The 25,367-nt window shown below is 39.2% G+C and overlaps 1 protein-coding gene across 4 annotated transcripts in view; it reads left to right on the top strand.

The window, feature by feature from the left end:
* The window catches only part of SUN5 (Sad1 and UNC84 domain containing 5), a 42,318-nt gene extending 27,475 nt beyond the window's left edge, over positions 1 to 14,843 (top strand). For all 4 annotated transcript variants that reach the window (XM_031954088.1, XM_023495493.2, XM_031954090.1 and 1 more), the window contains 4 exons: positions 3,978 to 4,093; positions 9,392 to 9,559; positions 11,797 to 11,883; positions 14,659 to 14,843. In XM_031954088.1, coding sequence (XP_031809948.1) covers positions 3,978 to 4,093; positions 9,392 to 9,559; positions 11,797 to 11,883; positions 14,659 to 14,787 — 500 coding nt within the window. In that variant the 3' untranslated portion in view covers positions 14,788 to 14,843. The remainder of the gene's footprint in view (positions 1 to 3,977; positions 4,094 to 9,391; positions 9,560 to 11,796; positions 11,884 to 14,658) is intronic.
* The last annotated feature ends 10,524 nt before the right edge of the window (positions 14,844 to 25,367 follow it).

The raw sequence follows: 25,367 nt of genomic DNA on the forward strand, positions 1-25,367 counted from the left end.
GTATCTGGCACATATGTGTCATCGTTACCATTATGATTGGTGATGATGATGTATTGTCTCTGTACCCTAGGGATCTCTATGCTTAAAGTTCTAAGTAAGAAAGAAATTGTTCAGGGATTCATCCTGCACCTTTCTACAGACCAAATTGTCCTCCAGGTCTAAACAAAATTAGAGATTTTTAGTACACAGAGGACTTTTTTCTAAGGAAATCTCATGGATCTCAAGTTGTTTATCTACAACTCATGGGCTTCTGTACCTTCTCCTCATGATCCACTTAGATGACTGACCATTATTTTTTTTCTTACTTATCAGAAAGTTCCATTAACTTCCCCACAGGGAATATGTGGTTGAAATGAAGTATCTGTATAAGATCCCTCACACACTCTGAGGTTATTTTGTGGATAAATAAGTTGCTCAATCTCTCAATTACTTGGTATGGAGGGACTTGCCTTGGGTCAACTCTCTTGTGTGTTCCCTAAACACCAGTTTTTCAATGAGTCTCATATGTTAAAGGTCTTAACAATTCATTAACTCAAGAATCATACCACTATTTGTTTCTGTCAGAATTTTCCTGAATTGAAGTCCATGGCTAGTTGGTAGACTTCTTTCAACTCATCTCTCAGTCAACAACTGGTAACAAATCTTTATAACCTCTCCATCTTCTGAGATTCAAAAACACAAGCTAAAAGGCAGGTGTGATTGGCCCAAACATCACCAAAAATAGCATAAAACCTGTGGCCTTATTCCTGCTAGAATTGGTCATGTGCATTATATAGGATATAAGTTGATTCAGTCATTCTTAAAACAATATTACTGTAACTACACATAATTTTCATTTGGTTTATCAGATTTTTTGCTGCAGAATAGAATTTAAGAGACAGAACTGTTTTCTGCTTTGGCTCTGGTCTGGAAGAGCCAGAGTAATGGATGCACTCAAAGGAGGATTGCAAAGTAGCTCTGTCAGAGGCCTGGATCTTGATTGTTTAGGGGTCCATCCCACTTGAATTCATACCACTTTAAGCAGAAGGGATGATAAAGATTGAAAACATGAACTGAGGATACCATGCTGGAACAATGGATTTCATGTGATCATTATATTCGAATTATTCTAAGAGAAACTGCTAAGGAAAACACAACCTATGAAAGGATGACTAAATAATGCACTATCCACTATCCATATTTGATATACATTAGAGTAAGTCTCATGTTTCTAGGGAGGTTGCTGGTGTCAGTAGGAAAATGGGCATCAGGGTATCATGGCTCTAGAAAATCCACATCCAGAAAACATTTGAAACATCAGTATTGATCAGAATCAATTTACTTATTTAAGGTATTAGCAAATAGTTACTCAAGGAAATATTGACTTTGATGGGAATCAAAAAGTCTAAAAGTATTTTGCCAAAGACTCTTGCAACTTGTTTCTTAAACATTGATTAACATTCTAAAAACACTGAGATATATGCAGAAATCTCAGCAAAATAAACCTATGCCTTTTATAATGTATATAAACAAGTCTATCAGGAATAATGCCACAGATGGTATGCTCTTTTTGGTAGCGTTTGGGCAAGATCCACAACTGTCTGTCAGCTTGTGCTTTGGAACCTCTGAAGATGGAATGGCTATAAAGACTTGTGACAAGTACTTTGTTGGCTGAAAGATGAGGTTGAAAGAAGCCTACCAATTACCCATGATTTCAGCTCAGATTTCTGGCAGAAACAATAATGATTTAATTCTTAAGTTCCTTATTGACCTTTAGTAAGATGAAACTTTTGTTGGGAAAATAGTGTTCAGAGAATACACAAGACAGTTGACCCAAGAAAAGTCACTCCATACCAAGGAATTAAGAGATTGAGCAACTTGTTTTTCTACAAAATAACTACAGGGAGTGGTAGGAACCCTATTCTTGCATCTAGCCTCTCTATTTCTCTAATCCTATGGCTGCTCAAATAAATTGTTGTTCTTAGGTTCATTTCTCAGCAGGTTTTCTTTAGGTTCTTGTATTTGAGAATATGAAACTTAGTGGGAGGCCATTTGTTTTGCTTCGAAACCAATAAAGGAAAAGATGCTCTGAAGTTAGTTTTTGTTGGATTTTCTTAGATTTGATCACAGTGTCCTTCCTTATACATTTTTACTCTTTTTTAGTAATTGCCCACCATAATCATTAGCTGTGTCAACTGATGCCTATAATTTTTATTTTATTTTATTTTCAATTTACAGGACAAAATGAGCATTTTTATTTTATTTTCAATTTACAGGACAAAGCAAGCATTACAGGACAAAACAGTACCAAAAAAAAAAAAGAGATAATTACACATGAAACTTTAAATTTACAACTTGTTATTTCCTCCAAATATACAATAGTTATCATGTAAATTTCTTTTTTTTTCTCTTTTGTTTCCCTCCCCCCACCCTAGAGATGGCTAACATTAGACACAAATAGGTGTGTGTGTATATATGTATATACACATACACATATATGCATGTATATCTGTAAAATTATTCTATACATCTATTTATCAGTACTTTTTATGTATGCAGATAGTCTTCTTTCATCTGTCCTTTATTTTTAATTTGTACATTTATAATAGTTAAAATGACTCAGTCACTCAAAGTTGTTCTTAAAACAATACTGCTGTCGTTCTATACAATGTTCTCTTGGCTCTGCTTACTTCCCTCTTCATCATTTTGTGCTACTCTTTCCTTGCCCTTCTAAGATCAACGAGCTTATCATTTCTTATGGTACAGTCATATTCCATCACAACCATACCTCACAACTTGTTCAGCCGTTCTCTGTATTTTCACAAAGCTTTGCCAACTTGTCCCAGGTCTGACTCTATCTACTTCCTTGAATTGTATCATTCTTCTGCCAATCTCTGAAGTGGGCCGTTCCAATCTACCCCCACGTATCTCCTCAGTTACAATCCAATATCATCAACACATGACAATGAAGAATGGTGGTACCCACTGGGGTTCCCAATCCCCCAGATGATTGAAGCAGGTGGATGAGAAGAAGCAAATCTTATATTCCAATGCACAGATCTCATATTTTTCACTTACCTTTTAGCAGCTTCCTTTTCTGAATTTGTCGAGACGGTGCAGAAATCTCTCTTCTCTGTCTTGGAAATTTTATGTTCCTTTGTGGACATTTCTAAGATCATCAAATTCCCACAAAGATGAAATGACAAGACAGAATTACTCCCTTCTCACACATGTAGAATATTCACACTGAAAGAAACCTTTGTAGACCATCTAGACCTGTCCTTATTTTAAAATGGTAGACAATTTAATCATGAGGGGAAAAGGGCCTTAACAAAGATTACAGTGACAGAAGAAGATGAAGCAAGTGAATGAGAAATGAAATATTTTTAGAGGAACTAGCATTGTGGTTTTTCTTGATCTTGCTCAGAGGCTGCGTTTTGACAAGAATATTATTAATTAAATATAAATAATTAATAGCAAATATAATAAGAAATTAATAATTGATTTATTAATTAATAGTTCTAGCACCTTAGGTTTCCAAGTAAATCTAAAGACAGTTCCTGTCTGAAATGAAAAGCCAAGAATAGAAAGTGGTTCAGTCCTTGGCAAGGGCAGATCTTGTCTGCAGGTGCTACTTACTATTGAGTAGTACAATTCAGAGGTTCTTGGAGTCAGAGGATTTGAGTTCAAGTTCCAGATTTTTTACTTGGTGGATTCTAGGCAAAAATCACAACCTCTCAACTTGTTTCCTCAATTATAAAATAGGAATATGGCACTTTCATTAATAATAATCTCTTTAGACTATTATTTTCTCAAGGGTGGAGACTATTTTTGACTTAATTTCTATCCCCAATGCTCAGTCCAGTGCCTGCATATAGTAGGTGCTTAAATAAATGCTGATTGACTAATTCTCATTACTTCTCATGGTTATTAGAAAAAAAAAGTGTTTTGCAAAATTAAAGACTTTATGTAAATAATCTTTGGGTTTTGGTTTTCAGGAGGGACCATTGATTTTGAACATACATCTGCCACCTACAGTTGTGACAAAGCCAGATCTTACTGGAGCTGGCTCCGACTATGGAACTATGCACATCCACCTGATGTCATCCTGGAGGTAGGGCCAGAACTTCCTAGAATTCCATTGTGACTTTGTCCAACAGTTGATGATATGAACTCTGGTCCTAGTGCCTATTCCTAGGCCCTAGTGAGCCCACTTTGAAGAAAAAGAATAGCCTCAGATGATACTTACCAGACATGCAGCCCCCACTGAGACAGAGCTTACAACATTGTTTTAAATCAGTAGCTTAGGGATGCTTTTTATGGGAATTCAGTGGCCACATTGAAATGACATATGAAATAAGATTTATGAAGTGGATTTGGGACAGCACACTAGTTCATTTGACATGAAACAATCATGTCACAGGCATCCATCATGGAATGAAGATTTGCCATTTATTACAAAAAATTGCTCATAAAAAATTATGCTTAATTCAAATATGACTTGGCAAGGCAGAATCATAGGTAATTAAACAACTTGCTTTTACATTTGGGAACTTTTAAAGTCTCAGGAAAAAGGAAGAACAGAACTTGCATCATTTTAGATGAGGGGTTTTTAACCTAAGGTCTTTTGAACTTTTTTTTATATTTTGATAACTGAATTTCAATATAATTGGTTTCCTTCATAACCCTGTGTTTTGTTCTATGCATTTAAAAAAAAATTCTGAGAAAGGTTCCATAAGTTTGACTAGATTTCCAAAGTAGTCTATCACACACACACACACACACACACACACACATACACACACACACACACATCCCACAGGGTTAAGAGTTCCTATCTAAAATCAACTCTTAAATGATGCTAACTATACCCAGACCTTAGGACAGTCCAGCAATATAGCTACAGATATACCATACAAGAAATTCAGAGAAAAATACACTTTCCTACTCTTCTCCCTGGATTAGATTTCACACCCCAGCAAAACATACCAACCCAAGCAAAAGAGAGAATATCAGGAAACTCCAAACCATTCTGTCTTGCTGCAACGTGAGCTCTACCCGCCTCCTATTATACAGGGACCTGTCTCAGTACACCAACAACGGTAGCATTGCTTCTCTTTGTTTAATTATGCCAGCTGTGATCCCAGCTTATCAGGAGTGGAAACACGAGGGCACACTCCAAAAAATAAAATGGTCCCATTTCCTTTTTTCCCTTAATGGATCCGATGCTTTCACTCATTTATCTTATTCTAAAACTAAGAAGAATTAGTTACATCGGAATTCATGAAGTAGTCCTGGTTCTCCCCAATACCTGGGCACATAGCACAGAAAAAAACTAGGTTTTTTTACTTTACTTCTGTCACCAGAGGATTATTCCAAATATTCCCTCTAATTTCTTAGGACAAAGGAAATGCTTAAAAGTCACCTCCAGGAAGCCAGCTTTTGTTGAACCACCTCCCACCATTATTTTAATGTATTATCCTCTGGTCTTCAGGGCATATCTTGAATTCTATTAATTTGTACCTCTTACCTTCATTAAATCTATCTAAATGTCATTCTCACATGTTATCCTCTTGTGTCATCGTTAGCAATACCCGCATAGCTTCAAAAACAATAAAATCCTAAAATTGCAAAGTACCTTAGAAATCATCAAGAACAGAACTGAGAAGAGAACTGAGGTCCAGAGGAAAGTGACTGCACAAGATTACACTGAGTAATTGACAAAAATTGACAAAATCAGGACTAAAATCTAGATTCCTGCCCCCTCCCATCCTTTCCACCACATCACAACCGCTTCTGATATCCTCTCTGATATCCACTGTGTTCATCCACATGCCCTTAAGCAAATGCACTGCACTGGGTCAGCAGAGTAATCTATGCCTGATAGTGATGGACTGGCATATATGGTCTTTTTTTCAGTTTAAAAAAAAAAGATTTGCTTAAACCACAGTAGGTAAAGAATGTAGATAACTGAAGACCCCTCGAGCTGATTCAACTTATTGAAGCTTCTTTTCCTAAATTACTAATTATAATCCATCAGTCAATAAGAGTGTTCCTAGAGGTCCTTGTGGTTGCCTTATACTCTAGCAGTGAAAAGTGATTTTAAACCTTTTAAGTCAATCAATCTCTAGGAAAATCTCAATGTATAATGCATATTTGTAGGTGAGATTGTAGATGTCCTGGGCAGCTAGATTAGATGGCTCAGTGGAAAGTGCATCATCCTCAGACACTTTACACTTACTAGGTATGTGAACCCTGAGCAATTCATTTAACCCCAAATGCCAGGGAGAGGCAGAGTGTAGATGTGCTAAGAATGACGTGATTTTTATTTCAAGAATCCTCACTTATAATCAACGAGTATCCACTAGATACCCTGAACAAGTCACTGTGAGAGTTAGAGAAGTCTAATATCCCACCTTGCCTCCGTTGGGCTATACTTTACCTGGGGAAAGAAGCCAAATAGACATGAAGTAATTGGAGATCACAAAGGGCTGTCAGAAATGCTGGCTCAGTGGAGAAACAGCTTTGCAGATGACCTGTGCCCAAGACTCAGCTCTTCCACAGATTCACTGGGTTGCTGTTGAGTCATCTCAGTTCTGTTTGGCTCCTGTCACCCCATTTGAAGTTTTCTTGGTAAAGGCACAGGAATGACTATTTCCTTCTCCAGTTCATTTTACAGATGAGGAAACTGAAGTAAACAAGGTTATGTGACTTGCCCAGAATCATACAGCTAGTAAGTGTCTGAGGCTGGATTTGAACCCAGGGAGATGGATATTCCTGATTCCAGACCCACAGCACTACCACTAAACCACGTACCATGTAACTTTAAGCAATTCACTTCCATTCTCAATCCTAAGCTTTACTCTTTCCCAAAAGAAGATGACATGGTAGATAAAATGCTAGAAAGGAGTTAAATTGGAGTCCAAACCCTGCCCCTTGACTCGTCATCCCTGAGCTTAATCCATAAAATGGAGGGAATAATATAGGTGGCTATTTCTAAGGGTTATTCTGAGGTCCAGATGATGATGTGTTTAAAGCACTTTGCCAATTCAAAAGCCCTATTTAAAGATCTAATATTATTTTTATTATTCATATTATTATTATTATACTGTTATTATTTTATTATAGTTACCTGTTTCATAGAATCGTCATAAAAAAAGGTATTTGATAAATGATAAAACACCATGGGAATGTAAATTGTCATTGCTATCACTATTCCAGAACTTCAATCCTGCTGGGATGCTCCAAAGTTTTGAATCTCTTTGGTACTGGCCCATTTGTCCTCTACAGCCTCAATTCTGCCTCTCCTTGACTTAGGTGACAGAGAGGAAGTGAAAGAGGCACACCCTGGCCAACATAAAAGAGAGAAAGATTTCATTAGGAAAAAAATACTCTTTTATCTTTGTCCCAGAGGACCAAGAATGAAACCCACTTTCCTTTTATTTTAGAGTAGTAAAAGACCATGAGGGTAGAATTTTGCATGAACTGGCAGAAACAGGTACAGAGACAGATAATTTGGCTGAAATTTATTTTTCTTTGTTAAAAGAGATATTTTGCATGGAAGGAATGTGACAGCAGTAAAAAAAAAATTTAAATCAATAAAACTTTCTTAAATTAATTTTTTTTAATTTACAAAGAAAAAGCTGCCTTTGGCAAACAAACACTTAATAATTAATTAGTGGCCCCATCATTAATTTTGGCTTCTGATAACTGATCATAAAACATGCCTTCTCCCTCTCAGGAAAGAGGAGGTATAGAATGAGGCATACTCTTTCAAGCAGGCTAAGCTGATTTGTTTCACTAAACTGCATCATTAGGAAAGGGATGAAGGAGAAGAGTCGTTGGGAAGTGAGGACACTGTAAAAAAATAAAAATAAACTTTTTCCAAAAGGGAAAAAAATGGTATTTCTGAGCATCTCTGGCTCCTGACTCTGTCTGGCTTCTGGGTTGAGATCAGTTGTGATATTCTCTCTCTTTGCCCAGATGGGAGTTGACCCTCAAACTCAGTGATCTGGGAGAGGTGAAGAGGAGAGCACATGATATAGTGGGAAAAACACAAATTTGGGAGTCAGGGGACTTGGATCCCAGTCCCATAAATGACACTTAATACCTGTGTGACTGTGAACAAGTCATTTAATCTCATTAATAGTTAATATTAATCAATTTTCTCATCTGTAAAATGAAGGCACTGCAATAGCTTCTGATGTCCCTGCCAATTCTGGAGATGTGACGGGTATCTTAGAATCATTCACAGGCACGTGTACACATCTTGCAAGGATCTGACTGAGGAATTGGGTAATTTTGAATAGCTCCAACTTAGACAATGGGGAAGCCCTTCCCCTCAGTGAAAAGGTCAGAAGCCTCAAGGCTCTAGTGGTGATTGGTACAGGCTGCTGCCACTCACGTCCTACATAATAAGGTAAATATCTAGCTGGAGTCAGGAAACCTGAGTCTGGATCCCACCTGTCCTGCTTATTGACTGTTTAAGTCTCAATCTAATCATTATCAAATGAAGCAGTGAGCTACTTCTTTATTATCACTGCAAATCCTTTAGACTCATCCACTAGCTGAAGAGAAAGGAAGGAAACAAGTATTTATTAAGTATCTGCTATGTATCAACCACTTTTCAAATATTATTTCATTTAATACCCACAACTACCTAGGAGCTTGATATCATTCTACTGACTTTACATTTGAGGAAACTGAGGCAAAAAGAGATTAAATGACTTGCCCAGGATCACAGCAAGTAAGTGTCTGAGGCTGCATTTGAATACAAGTCTTCTTGATGCCAAACCCAGCTCTGTCTACCACACTTTGCCCTGGAGGGATCCTGGTCAGTCCCTTTTTAGGGGTCCCAACACATATGGATGATTAGGGCAGCATAACCTGAAGTTTCACTAGATTGTCAAAAGGGGTCTCACACACACACACAGAGAGAGAGAGAGAGAGAGAGAGAGAGAGAGAGAGAGAGAGAAATTAATAGCTCATAGTCTACCCATAGAAGGTCTTTAAGGTCCTGTCAGTCTTAAAAATTGCACACAATAGGGGCAGTAAAGGTTTCCAGCTAGAGGAGCCCACCCTAAAGCAGAACCCACTTCCAGATTGCTCTGGAAGAGCGGTTTGTCTGAAACGGTCCTGCTTAAAGTTTTCCCCTTGAGCACAGCAATGAGTACACTCTGTCCCCACCTTGCTCTGACATTCAGATCTGTAGCTCCGTTAGGCTCTGTGTTGATAACATCATAGAGACAGACAGTCAGCCATTCCCAGTTTTTGCTTCCTGCTCCTTCCATCCCCACCATGTGCAAGGGTAGCCAGAGTTCCACTATGGGGACTTCACAGTGGGCATTCCCACTAGGGATAAGCCAGGATGAGGGAGCCTGACCAAATGTTCGTGTGCCTGTTCTCCCTCCAGCCCAACGTGACCCCTGGCAACTGCTGGGCATTCAGGGGAGACCGCGGGCAAGTTGTCATCCGCCTGGCCAGGAAGATCTTCCTCACCAATATTACGATTCAGCACATCCCAAAAACGATTTCCCTGTCAGGCAACTTGGATACGGCCCCCAAGGACTTTGTCGTCTATGTGAGTGATCAGTCTAGAGACAGACAAGGGGCATGGGGAAAGGGGAGGACTGGACCTGAGGAAAAGGCTGGAAAAGTACTAGCTCTGCTTATCCTGTCAGGTCTCTTGCCTGCCTGGTGCCCAGAAGCTCTTTGCTATTGGTAAAACAAGTGTCAGTGAGAAGTTAGGAAGATGGAACGCCTCAGGGGGTGTAGACTGATCCTTAAAAGAATAGTGAAGACAGCCCTTTTCCCTTTTTTCAAGTACTTTCCCAGTGTTCTTGGGGAACTCAGTCTTTCTTGTCATAAAGGAAATATCTATGTTCAAACTAAATTATTAGGTACTTAATGTGTGAACTCCAGAAATATTCAATTTTTTTTTAAAGGACTTCAGGGAAAGTGAAATATTTAATTCCAAGGAATCCCATTTTTACCATTAGAACAAGCAGTAAATGATTTTTTAGGTGAGGGACCTTCCTAGAAACTGTTCAGTCACCTAGACAGCTGCTTATTTATTCTATGCTGACCCAGCTGTAGGAGGCCAGACCACTAAGCAACGTGCCCATGAGCTGAAGACACTATCTTTGCCTTCCTTCTGAGAAAGAGGAAAGAAAAATATAAGTGAGCAGTCACAAGTGCAAGGGATGGAAAAGGCCAGAAGCACAATAGGAATGCTGTCGGATCTAATACTGCTCCAACTTAGAAACTCAGAAATTGGCATTTTTGATAAGCTCTCTTTCTGGCAGGCGGCTCCTGACCTGTGATAGTGATTCACTTTCTAAGAAAGAAAAAAATTTCAATTTCTATTTCTCAGGGTTTTTGCAGATAATGGTAATTCTCAGGTGTAAAATAGTATTCTTTTTCCCATCTGGAACATAGAACATCAGAGAGACCTGAATCCCTCATTTTACAGAAAGGGAAAGGAGCTCAGGAGGAATGAAGCAATTTGCCCCAGATGATACAACACGCCTGTGGCAGGGCTGTGGCTGGAGATGGCTCTAGCCTAGTCTGATTTCCACAGACTGGGTCTCCAAGGGATTTTTGTGTAGTTGAATTCAATCCTCAGATCACACCTTGGCTGCTTCTCCTAGTTAAACAACCTCATTCCTCCCATGTCTATATCAATGCATTCCTCAGGAGAACAGGCAAAGTGTGACTCACAGCAGTGTGGCCTGTGAGTCACAGAGCTGAGGGCAAGCCCTCAGATGTTTCCTAGCTGCCTGACTTTGGATAAGTCATTTTCCTCTCTGATCCTGCTTCCTCCTCTGCAAAATGCAGAAAATATCCGCACCTCTCTTACAGAGATACTATGAGGATCAAATGAGATGATGGATGGGGAAATATTTGGCAGACTCTCAAGCATATGCAGACATGAGGAATTTTTTTTTAAATAAAGGTTACCCTTGACCTTTGATGCAGGAGTGTTAAAAAAGATTTTTAGTGGATTATAAACTCACTATGAAGGAATATGTGCCAGACAAAATTGTTAATGTCCATTAGCATTAATATAATACTAGACTGAATTAATAGAAGCATGAGGTTCAGAGGGAGGGAGGGAGGGAACAGTCCTGCTGCCCTCCTCTCTTAAAAATATATAATTAATAATAATCTTTAATAAGATATCATTGTAGGAGGATCATTGACAACATATATCCAAAGGAAGATGATCAAGGTGCTAAGAGAACTAAAGACTATACATACAAACATCTCCTGAAAGGACTATAAACACTTAGCCTGGAGAAGCACTGTGGGATTGGGGGAAGGACATGAGAGTTGTCTTCAGATTCATAAAGGGTTGCCCTGTGGAAAAAAATTAGGCTTGTTCTACATTGCCCCAGAGGGAAGAATTAGAAGCAATGGGTAGAAGTTACAGAGCCCCATTTTGGTTCAAGATAAGAAAAAACTTCCTAACAACATATATTATCGAAAAGTGGAATGTGTTGGATTGAGAGGTAGTGAGTTCCCCATCACAGGAGTTCTTCAAGTAGAAGCTACGTTACCACGTGTCTGGAAATTCTACAGAGAGGATTCCTCTTATCAGTCAGGGGGTTGGAATGGCTGGTTTCTGAGGTCCCTTCCAGTTCTGAAATTCTATGAAACAGAACAGGATTCAATGTGTATAGTGCCAGCACTACCTGGATAGACCAAGGTCTCCATAGAGCTGGTCCTCTCTAGCTCTCCTAAGATTGCAAACACCCAAGCCCACATGCCGATCTCTCTGCACCCTGGCTCCTCACTCTGTCATCCTTGCCTCCGAAGGGCATCAGTGATCAAAGCAGAGAAGAGACATTCCTGGGGGCTTTTATGTTTCAGCCTGAAAACGCCATTCAGATGTTTCCACTCCAGGTACAAGGAGGGTCATTGGTGGGGAGAGTTGGAGGGTGTTGGGTGCAGAAATCGGGATTCCAATACAAAATTTAGACAATTCATTTAGATACCAAATCATGAGTGTTTCTTGAAATAATGATTTAACTAAAAGCTCAGGAAACCAACTCTTGGAGATCTTTACCAAGCCCTTCAGAAGTGATCATTTGTGTAGACTAAAATTCTTAGATGCAGAGCCCATTCCCCATTATCCAGGAGAAAGGATAAGTTGACCAGGTTTTACATTATTCAGGGCCATGAGTCCCAAGATCCATGCATACCTTCAAACACAAATTTTTTTTCTAAGACCACTCCTACCCTCTATTCCCAGAGAAACAGCCACAAGGGGCCAGAGGCTCCATCCCATGGTCTTATCCCAACATTCTCTTGAACCTTTTTATGCTATTATTGGTCCAGCCAGCTAAGAGTTCTGTTCCACCAGGGAGCAGAAGCAAGATCTAAAGATCCAAAGCAACCCACTTCCCAACCTGCTCCCAGACTACCAGCCATCTGCCCTATCTGGTCCCTTATATGTTAGAATCATCAGATTTAAAGACCTCAGAAAGCAAGGGACATGTACAGATTATCTATAAAGATAAGAAACTGAGTCTCAGAGAAGAAAAGCCATTTGTAAAAGGCGACACAGCATTACTGGCAGAGCCAGGATTTGGGCCCACATCTCCTAATGCACAACCAAGGATTCTTTTCCTTCTATTCCCAGTCCAGGCAGAGATAAGACGCTGGGAACCATGGCTTTCACTAGTATCAAATGATGGGATGGGTTTGAGAGAACAGGGCAGATCCTAGCTAAGTCAGGGATAGTTTGGGATCAGTCTCCTCTCAGAGCTCCATCTTCTCAGGAGTTCCTTAGCCATTCCCAGGCTTCCAAGGGCTGATCAAGAAGACGATGTGGTCCTCCAGTTCAACTTCTGATTTTATAGATTGGGAAACTGAGGCTCAGAAAAGCAAAGTTACTTGTCCATTCATATAAATAATAAGTGACAATGCAAATTTCAGTTTCAGAACCTTGACATACTGGGAAATCACATGCTCATAGCCAGTATATTAACAGCAAATAGAAGGTCCTGTGTCTGTGTGATTTGTATAGACAAAGAGATAGCAGATATGAATAAAAATATCTCTTCAATTTCCCCAAAAAAGGCCATCAAGAGCAGCTGTGCCTCTTACCCTCAGGACAGAATTAGCAGGGAGCAGGGAAAGAGAATTACAGAATGTTAGATCTACACTGTGAACCTAAACATCCTGCCCTCTAGGACTGCTGTTCTTACCCCTATACTGCACTGAGTGTGTATCGTAGGAAAATCAGAATAAATAGGACTCAGGATAGCTAGATGGAAAAAATGGAGACAGTAAAGAAACTAGTCAAGAACTAGCTTTGTAATTATAGCCATCTTGGCTTTAAGAAATTCCCTAGTGTCTGCAAAAAATAAAATTAAAAGATAAACAATTCACTGTAAGGAGAACCTGGAGCTCAGACAGCAAGGAAGGAAAAATGCTGGGAAATTACGAGAGTGACTGGGTGATTTGGTGGATAGAACATAGGATTTAGAGTCAGGAAGTTGGATCTTGAGAGATCTATGATCCCTATCCTCGAATGCCCTCCAAGCACTTCAGTCTCTGTTTTCTCATCCATAAAATGAGCACAATAACACCTAATTCACTGCACTGTTCTAAGAATCAAATAAGGTTATGTAAAGCATTGTGCAAGCCCTGAAGGACTAACTAAATCCTAGCCATTTGTGAAACTAGCTACTTAGATGCAGAGCTAGTGAATAATAAATTGAGTCTACAAATTGTCTCATAACTTTGTGACTTGCTGTGTGATGTTAGACAAGACATTTACCTCTATGAGTCTGTTTTCTCCCCTATAAAATGAGAGGGTTGGACCAGAAGACCAATAAGATCTTTCTAGCTCCGGATCTAGAATTCCACAATTGCTCATATATCTCTGAGCTACCACAAAGATCCTCAAGCATTCCAGGGATAGCAACAGAAACAAGATCAGATGGACAATCACACAGTCAAAGTTTAATGGGCTTCTTGGGCTCTTCATCAGTCTTTCTGCTAAAACATTTGGGGAAGGTGGCCAGAAACAATCATCATGTGAGATGAGATTTGAAGATTATCAATAGATTTTAAGTATTATACTCTCTGTGACTAATCTATAGATGGCTGAGACTGAGAATGGATTGTGTTTTCATGAAAGTTCTGTGATCCAGAAACCCTGAGTCCTACCTTCAGCTCAGGAAATCCTGAGTTTGAATCCCATTTTAGACATCCCTTAACAGAATAAACATGAAAAAGCTCTCTCATCTCTAGGTTTCAGCTTTCTCAATTATAAAATGAAAGTATATAATAGAAAGCCTGTTACTCACTAGAAGACCTAGATTTGAATCTCATTTCAGCCGTACTGTAGCCGTGTGACATTATGCAACTTCCTTAATTTCTCTGGGACTCAGTTTCCTCATTTTTTTTTTAATAAAAGGGCAGGATTCGATGATCCGCCCTGTGTCTTTCCAATTCTAAATCCTCGGGAGCCAAAACTAAATGATTTTCGAGATTCCTTCCAGCTCTGAGGAATTCCGAATTCCTTCTAACTCTGGGATTCATTGAACATGGGTCAGCACAGAGGAAGCAAGGAAGGAAGAGATAGAAAGTGCACCCTCAGGGGGCCCTCAAGAGGAGGATAGAAGGACAAGACCAGGACTTGTTCATTCTCTCTGTGTTTGCTTCTAGAATACACTCTCCAGACCCTTCAACTGCATCAAACTAAAGATACTGACCAACTGGGGAAACCCCCACTTCACCTGCATCTACCGAGTTCGAGCTCATGGAACAGTGACTCCTTCAGCATCTGACTACTAAGCAAGAGGCTCATCCTTACCTTCCCAGAGAAATTAAAGTTTCTTTTTTCCACTGTACCTATCTCTAATTTTTTTTCCTATGTCGAGGTGGGGATGACAGGAGAAGAACATGATTCACAGCTCTATCCCAATGGAAAAGAGTAGATTTTGAGTCCCTACACCTCCTTGCCTTGTGGCCCAGTTAGTAATAGGAAAGAAGAATATCCTGGTCAACCTTTTGGATCATGTCACCTATCAGCATAAGGTTCTGGTTGACTGACTGAGGGTAAACCTTCAATCCCTCAGGCATCTCTTAACACTAGAAATTAGTCTTCACTGGTAGATAACATTTCCTTATCAGAAGTTCCTTACAGCAGTAAAATCACATCTGATTCCCCATCCCCTCAAAGTGTAGAAGCTTCTGTGATAGGAGAATTTTCTAGCTGTGTAATATTATTTAATGTTACTTAAATTCACTGGCCCAGTTTCCTCATCTTTAAAATGGGGATAAGATTACTTGTACCACTTGCTTCACATGGTTATTATAAGAGCTTTTACAGTCATGGAGGAACCACAGAAATGTAAACTATTGTCATTATTATGGACATGAAAGTTCTTCAGGATTCCCAAAAAGTAAAGAATAAGTACAGAAACAAGACCAAAGGGCAAGAACATAATTTCAGATGGTCAACACTATATAGAAATGGAGACAAAACACACACACACAAATGTTTGGAATGCTCGATAGTAATTTGTAGGACCTCCTCATTCCCAGGGTATATTAGAGACTCACAAATTGTAACTCTGTCCCTCTTAAAAGGGCAGGGTGAGGGTCTCTTCAATCCCAGGGTCAGAGTTTTACCTTTCTGAGGTAGGGGGATAAGAGAATGTTGATTTTGGTCACCACCCAGCTTCTCGGGGCAAGGGCTGTCATCCAGGGTATTAAGGGTGTTAATATACAGTTAAATGCACCAGCCTCATCTGTAGACACTCAACTAGAAAAGATAATCCCCTTGCTGGCTCCAGCCCCTAAACTTATCTCAGTGTGCTCAGAACAAAAACAATCTCCCTGTGGGACATAAAATCCATAGATTCTGGACTCTATTTACCAAAATTCTAAATGCATTATCTTTCTCCACCAAAAGAATATTCCTGACTCACTATCCATTGATGAGTTTGAGAGGTTTTTTGTTTTTGTATTTTTAATAGTGGAGATGGATTGCACTGAATTATTCACATTCTCTCACTTAATTTTCCCTTAAGATATATGGCATGCATTTTTAATCTGCTAAGGGTTCCCACAGCCAGAGTCTTGGAGTTCAGGTCTATGATCAAGATCAAAATTTAATTCCAGGTCAGTGTTCAGTCAATGTTGGACTCAGTTTCTGATTAAAGATGGAATCTTTCTGCATGGGAACCTTAGCCTCAGGAGCACTAGGTTATAACTATAAAAGAAAATTCTAAATAATCTCTAGGCTTTGTAACTATTAAGTCAAAGCTAAACAGATGGTCTACCATAGTGATCCATATGGACTGGAAACTTCAAGACATTGGACCAAGAAATAGATATTCTTTTTCATCTATCAAGGAGGAAGTTTCTCGAACTCTTTAACCCAGGTCTGGCACTGCTTAAAAAACAAACTAATTCATACTTGATTTACAGTGGTAGAAAACCATAAGTAACTGCCAAGTAAGTAGGCATGAACTTAGTTTTTAAAACTGAGACAGAAAAGTGACAAATTTCCTGAAACTGCTCCAAGCAAAGTATCTGGGACCCCCAGTCTAACCCCAGGATGACAGTTTTTCCTATCATCTGTTTATATTTTTCTTCCACTTCCCCCTCTGCCCCATTCTCCTAATATTAATGGGAAAGACTCTGCAAGCTATCCTTGTCTGAGTCAGAACACTATTACAATAATCTCCCATTCATTTATGTGACAAGCATTTTATAAGTGCTCACTATGTTCCAGAACCCATGCTAAGCTCAAAGGATACAAAGACAAAAATAAATAGCCGCTGCCCTCAACAAACTTGGATTCTATTGGCAGGAGAGAGGGAATACGGATGTACATAGACTACTGGGAACAGATATTTCTGGAAAGAAGGCACTAGCATCTGCAGAGATCAAAAACAGGCTTCCTGTAAGAATATGAGCTAAACTTTTAACATAGCTAGACATTCTGCAAAAGCAAGGAGAGGGGGATGACAGGGAGGACATCCCAGCCTTTGTGAAGAGCAGAGAATTGGAACAGCTATCAGGTGAGTTGAACTAGAATGTAAAATGTATTGAGGGAAAGTAATAGGCAATAAACCTGGAAAGATAGGCTGATGCCAAATTGTGAAGGGCTCTATAACAAAGAACTTTGTATTTTATTCTTGAAGCAAAGAGAAAGCTTCTTAAGCATGAGAATGGCCAGGTCAGACCTGTGCTTGTAAGAATATCAAGTTAGTATCTAGGGATACAATGGATAGGACAGAAAGAAAACAGCTTCTGAAAGGTGTTCCCATCTCCTTTCTCATCCCTCTTCAAATTTTCTGATCTTCCTGCATGTGGTTCTCTTTTTGTTTAAATCTGACAATTTTGTTTCTATACTCCAAAGCCTTCAATGGTTTTCTGTTCTCCATTGAGAAAAAGTTGGAAGGAAGGAAGGAAGGAAAGAAGGAAGGAAGGAAAAGAAGGAAAGAAGAGAGGGAGGGAGAAAGGGAAGGAAGAAAAAAGAGAGAAAGGAAAGGGAGAGGAAGGAAGGGAGGAAGGGAGGGAGGAAGGAAAACATTGAAGCATTTTTTTAAATACACAAAAGAAAACAGAAGAAAATAACTTGTTAAATTCTATACTTTTTTAAAAAAAAAATTTTTTATAGTGACAAGGAACTGCAAGTTGAGTGGATGCCCATCAGTTGAGGAATACTTGAATTATTTATGGTATTTGACTGTAATAGAACATTATTGTTCTATAAGAAATGATATCAGAAAAGTCTGGAAAGACTTACATGAACTGATGCTAAGCAAAGTGAATAGAACCAAGAGAATATTGTACAGAGCAAGTTTATGTGATGATAATTTCTGATGGACTTGGCTCTTCAACAATGAGGTGATTCAAGGAAATTCCAATAGACTTGTGATTGAGAGAGCCATCCATATCCAGAGAGAGAACTATGGAGACTGAATATGGATCAAAGCAAAGAATTTTCACCATTTTTTGGTGATGGTGGTGTAGGTCTGTTTGTTTTCTCATGGTTTTTTTTTTCCTTTTGATCTGATTTTTCTTGCACAGCATGACAAATATTGAAATATGTCTTGAAGAATTGCACACATTTAATCTATAGTGTCTAGGGAGGGGAGAGAGAAGGGATAAAAATTTGGAACACAAGGTTTTATAAAAGCAAAGGCTGAAAAAACTCTGCATATATTTGAAAAAATTAAAAGCTATTATCAAAAAGCAAACTATACATAATAAAGATTTTGGCTTCACATATAGTCCTCTTTTCTTTCCTATTTTATATTGGCAATTATCTTTTTTACATGCTCATTAAGTTCATAACAAAAACAAATATTTTTCTTTAATAAGCCATACCTTAGTATGGTTAAAAATATTAAATTTTGAGTCAAGAAACAGGTTCTAGTCCCATATTCAACAAATCTTATAAAGTGCCTACTATGTACAGTGCATCATAGTAGATAGTGACTCATCTGTGTCACTGACCACATCAGTGTCATTTTGGGCTGGTCACTACGTCTCTCTGGGTCTTTATGCCAGTTAGTCCCTTTTGGCTCTAACATCCTATCATTTGATAAAGACCCAAGGAATTGCTAAAGATTGACTTCCTGCATTGCCCAGGCTGTCCCACTTAGAAAAGCCTCCACCACAAACCCTAGGTCCCCTCTTTTGACATGCTTGAAGGTTGCTGCATTCAGGGGTGACGTGGCAGAAGGTGACCCTCGGCCCCTTGGCCTTTCCTGCTGGACTCTGCCAGTCTGACTCTCACCTATCCACACATCATACTTTCCTGGTGCTCAAACTAAGCCCCTGAAGAAAGAGAAGTGGAGGAGGCTCCTCTGGTCACCTCCTGTATCACAATGCACAAAGCTGGCATCCTGTCAGCCATTCAACCTGGCGCATGGGGTGTGGCGCCAGTACCTCAGGGACCTCTGCCAGGGTGGATTCCCTGCCTGTCCCTAGCTCTTAAGGAGTAACCAGAGCCACAAAATCACTGCCCTTTGCAGAAAGACACTCAGATAGGCGCCTATGATAGCTAGGGGGTGGGAAGGAGGGAAAGGGGTATGATCCAAACTAGAGGGAGAGAGAGAGCTCTGAGTTGAGCAGGATCTCCTAGTTAAACCACAGGTCTAATCTGATCAAATCCCTTTTAGGTAGCTGGTCAGGCATCTTCCCCAGAGAGAGGATGGGGAAAAGAAGGTGGAAAGGGTATAGTTATGGCCCCAAACCTTATGGCCACAGGGAATAGCTGGGCTAATAATAGGTCACTGGGCTGTGTCCCCAGGAACCTGATCATGAGATTAAGCAATACCTCCCATTTCTATAGGATTTAGGGTTTATATAGTGTTTTGCTCACAATAGATCTATGGAATTACCCCCATTTTAAAGAGTAGGGAACTGAGGCTCCACATAGCTTCAGAGAACTATCTGTGACATGCAGGTCTAATCCCTCTCTGGGAAAGAACCTGATTTCTTTCATTTTTCTCAAAGGAATACTACCTGTTTTCCAGACATGGATTGGGAGACTCACTCCCAATCTGTTATTCTCTGCAGGTTTGCTTGAACCCAGTTGTCTCTCTGTCCAAATTTTAGGACCATCAGAAAGTAGAACTTAAAGGGATGTCAAAGATTATCCAGTCCAACTCACCTGTTAAAAGGCAGTGAAACTGAAATACAGATTAGGGAGGTAACTTACCCACAGTCACACAGTAAGTAAAGAGTCAGAGACAGGATTTTTAGAAACCAAGTCTCCTGATTCTCAGTTCAGTGTCCTTTCTACTACAGTATATACCTCATTCCGTTCTATCACTCAAGACCCAGATCAAGTGCTACCTAAAGGAAACCTCCTCCCACTAATCCACAGCACACAGGGATCATGACCAACTTTAGATTCTTTCAAACCCTACTATGTCTACCTCATGACTTAATGGCAATGCCTTATCTTGCCTTCTTACTTCAGATGCACATATGTGTCTGATCTCCCCAGTAAACCAAATATCCCCCAACAGGAGAGCACATGTCTTCTCCCATCTTCCCCCAAAGCAGCTAGCACAAGGCTATGTACCCAGGACATATCTGATAGAGCATTATCTTCCTAATAATTCCAGCACTGGCTACACCTTCACTCATTCCCTCTGGCTCACTGGTCAAGGTAGGAGAATTGGAACATATCTTGCTCCCCATTGCCATTTCTAGGTCCCCCCTCCCTTCATCACCTAATAACTTTCCTTCTTTTGAGGTTCACACTATCTATCTTTTCTTCCAAAGAGTTGGCTAGTAAGATTTTGCTTACACACCCTTGACTAAAACTGAGAGGAGGAAACCCTTAAGGAGACAGGATTAGTGAAAATTAGTATGGCAGAAACTAGACATTGACCCACACTTAACACCATACACCAAGATAAGGTCAAAATGGGTTCATGATCTAGGCAAAGAATGAGATTATAAATAAATTAGAGGAACATAGGATAGTTTACCTCCCAGACTTGTGGAGGAGGAAGGAATTTGTGATCAAAGAAGAACTAGAGATCATTATTGATCATAAAATAGAAAATTTTGATTATATCAAATTAAAAAGCTTTTGTACAAACAAAACTAATGCAGATAAGATTAGAAAGGAAGCAATAAACTGAGAAAATATTTTTACAGTCAAAGGCTCTGATAAAGGCCTCATTTCCAAAATATATAGCGAATTGACTCTTATAAGAAATCAAATCATTCTCCAATTGATAAATGTTCAAAGGATATGAACAGACAATTTTCAGATGAAGCAATGGAAACTATTTCTAGCCATATGAAAAGATGCTCCAAGTCATTATTAATCAAAGAAATGCAAATTAAGACAACTCTGAGATACCACTACACACCTGTCTGATTAATTAAGATGACAGGAAAAGACAATGATGAATGTTGAAAGGGATGTGGGAAAACTGGAATACTAATACATTATTGGTGGAGTTGTGAATGCATCCAGTCATTCTGGAGACCAATTTGGAACTATGCTCCAAAAGTTATCAAACTGTGCATACCCTTTGATCCAGCAGTGTTACTACTGGGCTTATATCCCAAAGAGATATAGGGACCTGTATGTGCAAAAAATGTTTGTGGCAGCCCTTTTTGTGTGGCCAGAAACTGGAAATTGAATGGATGCCCATCAGTTGGAGAATGGCTGAATAAATTGAGGTATATGAATATTAAGGAATATTATTGTTCTGTAAGAAATGACCAGCAGGGTGACTTCAGAAAGTCCTGGAGAGACTTACATGAACTCATGCTGAATGAAATGAGCAGGACCAGGAGATCATTATATACTTCAACAACAATACTGTATGAGGATGTATTCTGATGGAAGTGGCTCTCTTTAACAATGAGATGAACCAAATCAATTCCATTTGTTCAATAATGAAGAGAACCAGCTACACCCAGCAAAAGAACTCTGGGAAATGAGTGTGAACTACAACATAGTATTTCCACTCCTCTGTTTTTGTCCACTTGCATTTTTTATTTCCTTCTCAGGTTAATTTTACCTTATTTTTAAGGTAATTTTTCTTGTGCAGCAAAATAACTATGGATATGTATACATATATTGTATTTAACATAACATTAACATATTTAACATGTATTGGTCTACCTGCCATCTGGGGGAGGGAGTGGGGAAAGGAGGGAAAAAGTTGGAACAGAAGGTTCAATGGGTCAATGCTGAAAAATTACCCATGCATATATCTTGTAAATAAAAAGCTATAATTTAAAAAAAAAGAAAAGAAAAGAAAAGAAAGAAAGTTACTGAAGCTTTAAAAAAAGAGAGAGAGACAGGATTAGCCCTTGTTCAGAAGAGGAGGCTGCCTTCATGGTATGCTGTAGGGAGCTTAAAGCAGGTCCCATTACCTGAAATTTCACCATTAACACTTCATTCTTTCTGGATCGCCTGAATCAAATTCTATCTTAAATTCATTCATTAGAATCTTATGGAAATGCAAATCTCCAAAATCCAGCTAATATTTGATATCGTGTGACAAGAGAGTTAAAGAAGATCAGCAGAGACTTTAAATGAGAAAAACCATTACATCCTGACCCCAGCTTATGTCTACAGAATTCCTCTTTTATCTAAAAAATAATAAATCTTATCAATGAGTATATCTTCAACTATAAAAGTAAAAAAAAAAGGAATGGAAAGACAGGAGAGCTATTTCCATCTCCATCCTTAATCTGCTGTGTGACTCTGATTATGTCTCCTGCAAAAAGGATAATATTGGGGTTGATGGTGTTACAAGAAGATGATCATAAAGGCCCTTTCAATTCTAATGTTTTAACTCTAAGACTGTAGCCTCAAGTTTAGAGTTAGTTACTCCAAAGGAGGTAACTGATCTCGTTCCTGGAGTCTGAGTGACCCCTGGTGGCAGAGTCAGAAGCCACCAGAGATAAATGGCAAATCATTACATCCACCACATATACAAACACAGGGATTAAACTAGTATTTGGGACCCAAGGCCACACTGAGACAATGTGTCATTGTTCCTTCATGGGCAAATTTACCACAAACTCAGAATAATATAATGGCGTAGGGGATGAAAAATACTTGTAAGCTACATGTCAGGAGACTTGAAGTCTTTTTCTAAATCAGCTACTATTTGAGTGACTTTGGACAAATTTTCTTCCCCCTTGGGGCCTCAAGTTCTAAAGGTCTTGGCCACCTTCAGACTTTCTGCCTTTTATGGTTCTTACTTTTGTCAGGAATATCACGGGGGGGAGGGGGAAGGGGGAGGGGAGTGCGACAGCTAGGTGATGTAGTGGATAGAGCACCAGCCCTAAAGTCAGGAGGACCCAAGTTCAAATCTGGCCTCAGACACTTAACACCTTCTAGTTATGTGACCCTAGGCAAGTCACTTAACCTCAATTGTCTCAGAAAAAAAAATATTGCTGGGCACACAATGAACACTAAGAATCATTTGTCAAATGAAATGTATTATGGACTGGCAAGCAGGTTTCCCCAGCCTGAGTTCTATTGGTGGTCTTCTGAACAAAATGGCAGCCCCCATTATAAGGAGTGAAAAGAGAATCACTCCAGGAACCTGATAAAAACAGATTCCAGGCTATTTCCCCACTCCCACAAGTTCCCAGAGAGGTCCTGAATAAGAATTATGTGTCTGAAGAGGAGATAAAAGAATCACTCTGAAGGCTAAGGAGACTGCGAGTGTATGAGATGAGAAGAAAAATCTCTCTTTTCAACAATAAGGTGATTCAGGCCAATTCCAATAGACTTGTGATAGAGTGAATCAAATGCATCCAGAAAGAGAAAACTACGGAGACTGAATATGAATCAAAGCATAGTATTTTCACCTTTGTTGTTGTTTGTTTATTTGCTTGCTTGCTTGTTTTTCCATTATTTTTCCCTTTTGATCTGATTTTTGTTGCACAGCATGATGAATAGAAGAATTGCACATGTTTAAGCTATATTGGATTACTTGCTGTCTAGAGGAGGGAGAAGGGGTGAGGGAAGAAGAAAAATCTGGAACACAAGGTTTTGCAAAAGTGAATGTTGAAAACTATCTTTGCATTTTTTTGAAAAATAAAAAGCTATTATGAGAAAAAGAGAGGGAGAGGAGAGACAGAGACAGAGAGAGACAGAGACAGAGACAGAGACAGAGAAGCTTCATTGCCAGGAACCTCAGTAGTTGTAGTTAGAATCTGGGAAGAGAAGCTGTCTTGAAGAGGGTCCCAGTCTAGGTTCCAGCACTAGGGCCAGCTTGGCATCAGGGCAGTGCCTTCATTTCTAATGTTTTGCAGTCTTAGTTTTCAGAGAGTCACTTTCAAATCATCCTTGCTTCTGCCTCCTCAGTCTCCTCTTCCCCCAAGGAAGACAGGTAGGTGGCCAAGCAGATCTGTCACCATCCAGGACTGAAGATCATATACACATCAACAGCAGACCCTATAAAAATGATCAAAGTCATTTTCTCAGTCATATAGACAACAAGCATCCTCTTGTGGATGAGAATACTGATAGTGGTATGATGGAAAGCACCCTGGATTGAGCATCAGAAGACCTACTTCTTGCTGACTCCCTCAAACTCTCAGCCTCAGTTTCCTTTACTATAAAATGGGGGTAAAGACTTTTTCTAAGGTAGGGGTTCTTAACCCCCACGGGATTTTATGTATGGATTTCAGGAGAAGGAGGTCTGTGAATTTGAATGGTAAAACAAATTACATCTTTATTTTCACTAATTTTTAACTTACTTTGTAATCATTCATATAGAGACAGACATACATACATATATGTGTGTATATACACACATAAATCATTTTTAAATGTTATTCTGAAAAGGAGTACATAAATTTCACCAGACTGTCAAAGGGACCCATGACACACAAAAAGATTAAGAACCCCTTATCTAAGGAATCTCAAAGCACCATTACCACCATCCCCACCCTCAAAGAAGCCAATGTCAAGTTTCATGGAAAGCTCATTGGGCTGAGTCAAGAGATCTAGGTTCTGGTTCTAATTCTGCTATTAACTTGCTAAATAATTCTGAGCAAATCACTGCATTACAATGTGACTTCTTTTCTCTGTCTATAAAAGAGAAATAATACCACTTTGCCCACTGAAAGTTGATAATACCAAATGGAATATTAACAGACGCTATCTCTTAATTACCTTAACAATGTCATGCATTCCAGCAGTATCATTCTATTCCTACCTTAAAGATAATATCCTTCAGAACCCCACCCTGAGATTTTGCCACTCAAGCTGGAGCTGAGCCTCTAATGTTCTTGACCTCTCTTCCATTGAGTTTTATAGTATGAAGGGCAAAACGGCCATAATGAAGTGGTTTTCCTTACTCAGATTACCAAGGGAGGCTGGGATCTCCTGACCAGGATTTGCTGTTTCATACTTCCTCCTCTCCCTCCCCTTCTAAAAGTATAAAGAACCCTTCACATGTCTCTTGGTTGCTTTGCACTCATGGGACATCCCCCAGGGTGGGAGATTTGCTACTATTATCTCTCAAAGATACTTATTCCTCAACTCATGGCTTAATTTATTTTAGGACTTGATACCACCCACTTCATCAAGATATATAGAGAAAAAATGAAGCAAGAATTGAAACTGTTACTACCTTATTTCACACCTGGAGAAACTAAGTCACTCAGGCTAAATGACTAATCTCCTGTGTCCTTAGTATGGCTTGAGTCTAGGGAAACTTTTAGTAAAATTTTCATAATAGAACCCATTATATTGATCACCATGAAATCAGGCAGGGAGACACCAAGAAGCAGACAACCTGAAAATAATAAATGAAGTATAATTAGGTAAGCTAAAGAAAAGATACCATATGAAGAGAAAACCATTACAGAGTTGTCTGTGACTTTCCTAGAAACTCATAACCAGCTCA

Source organism: Sarcophilus harrisii, chromosome 2 (assembly GCF_902635505.1).
Source record: "Sarcophilus harrisii chromosome 2, mSarHar1.11, whole genome shotgun sequence".
Classification (NCBI taxonomy): domain Eukaryota; kingdom Metazoa; phylum Chordata; class Mammalia; order Dasyuromorphia; family Dasyuridae; genus Sarcophilus; species Sarcophilus harrisii.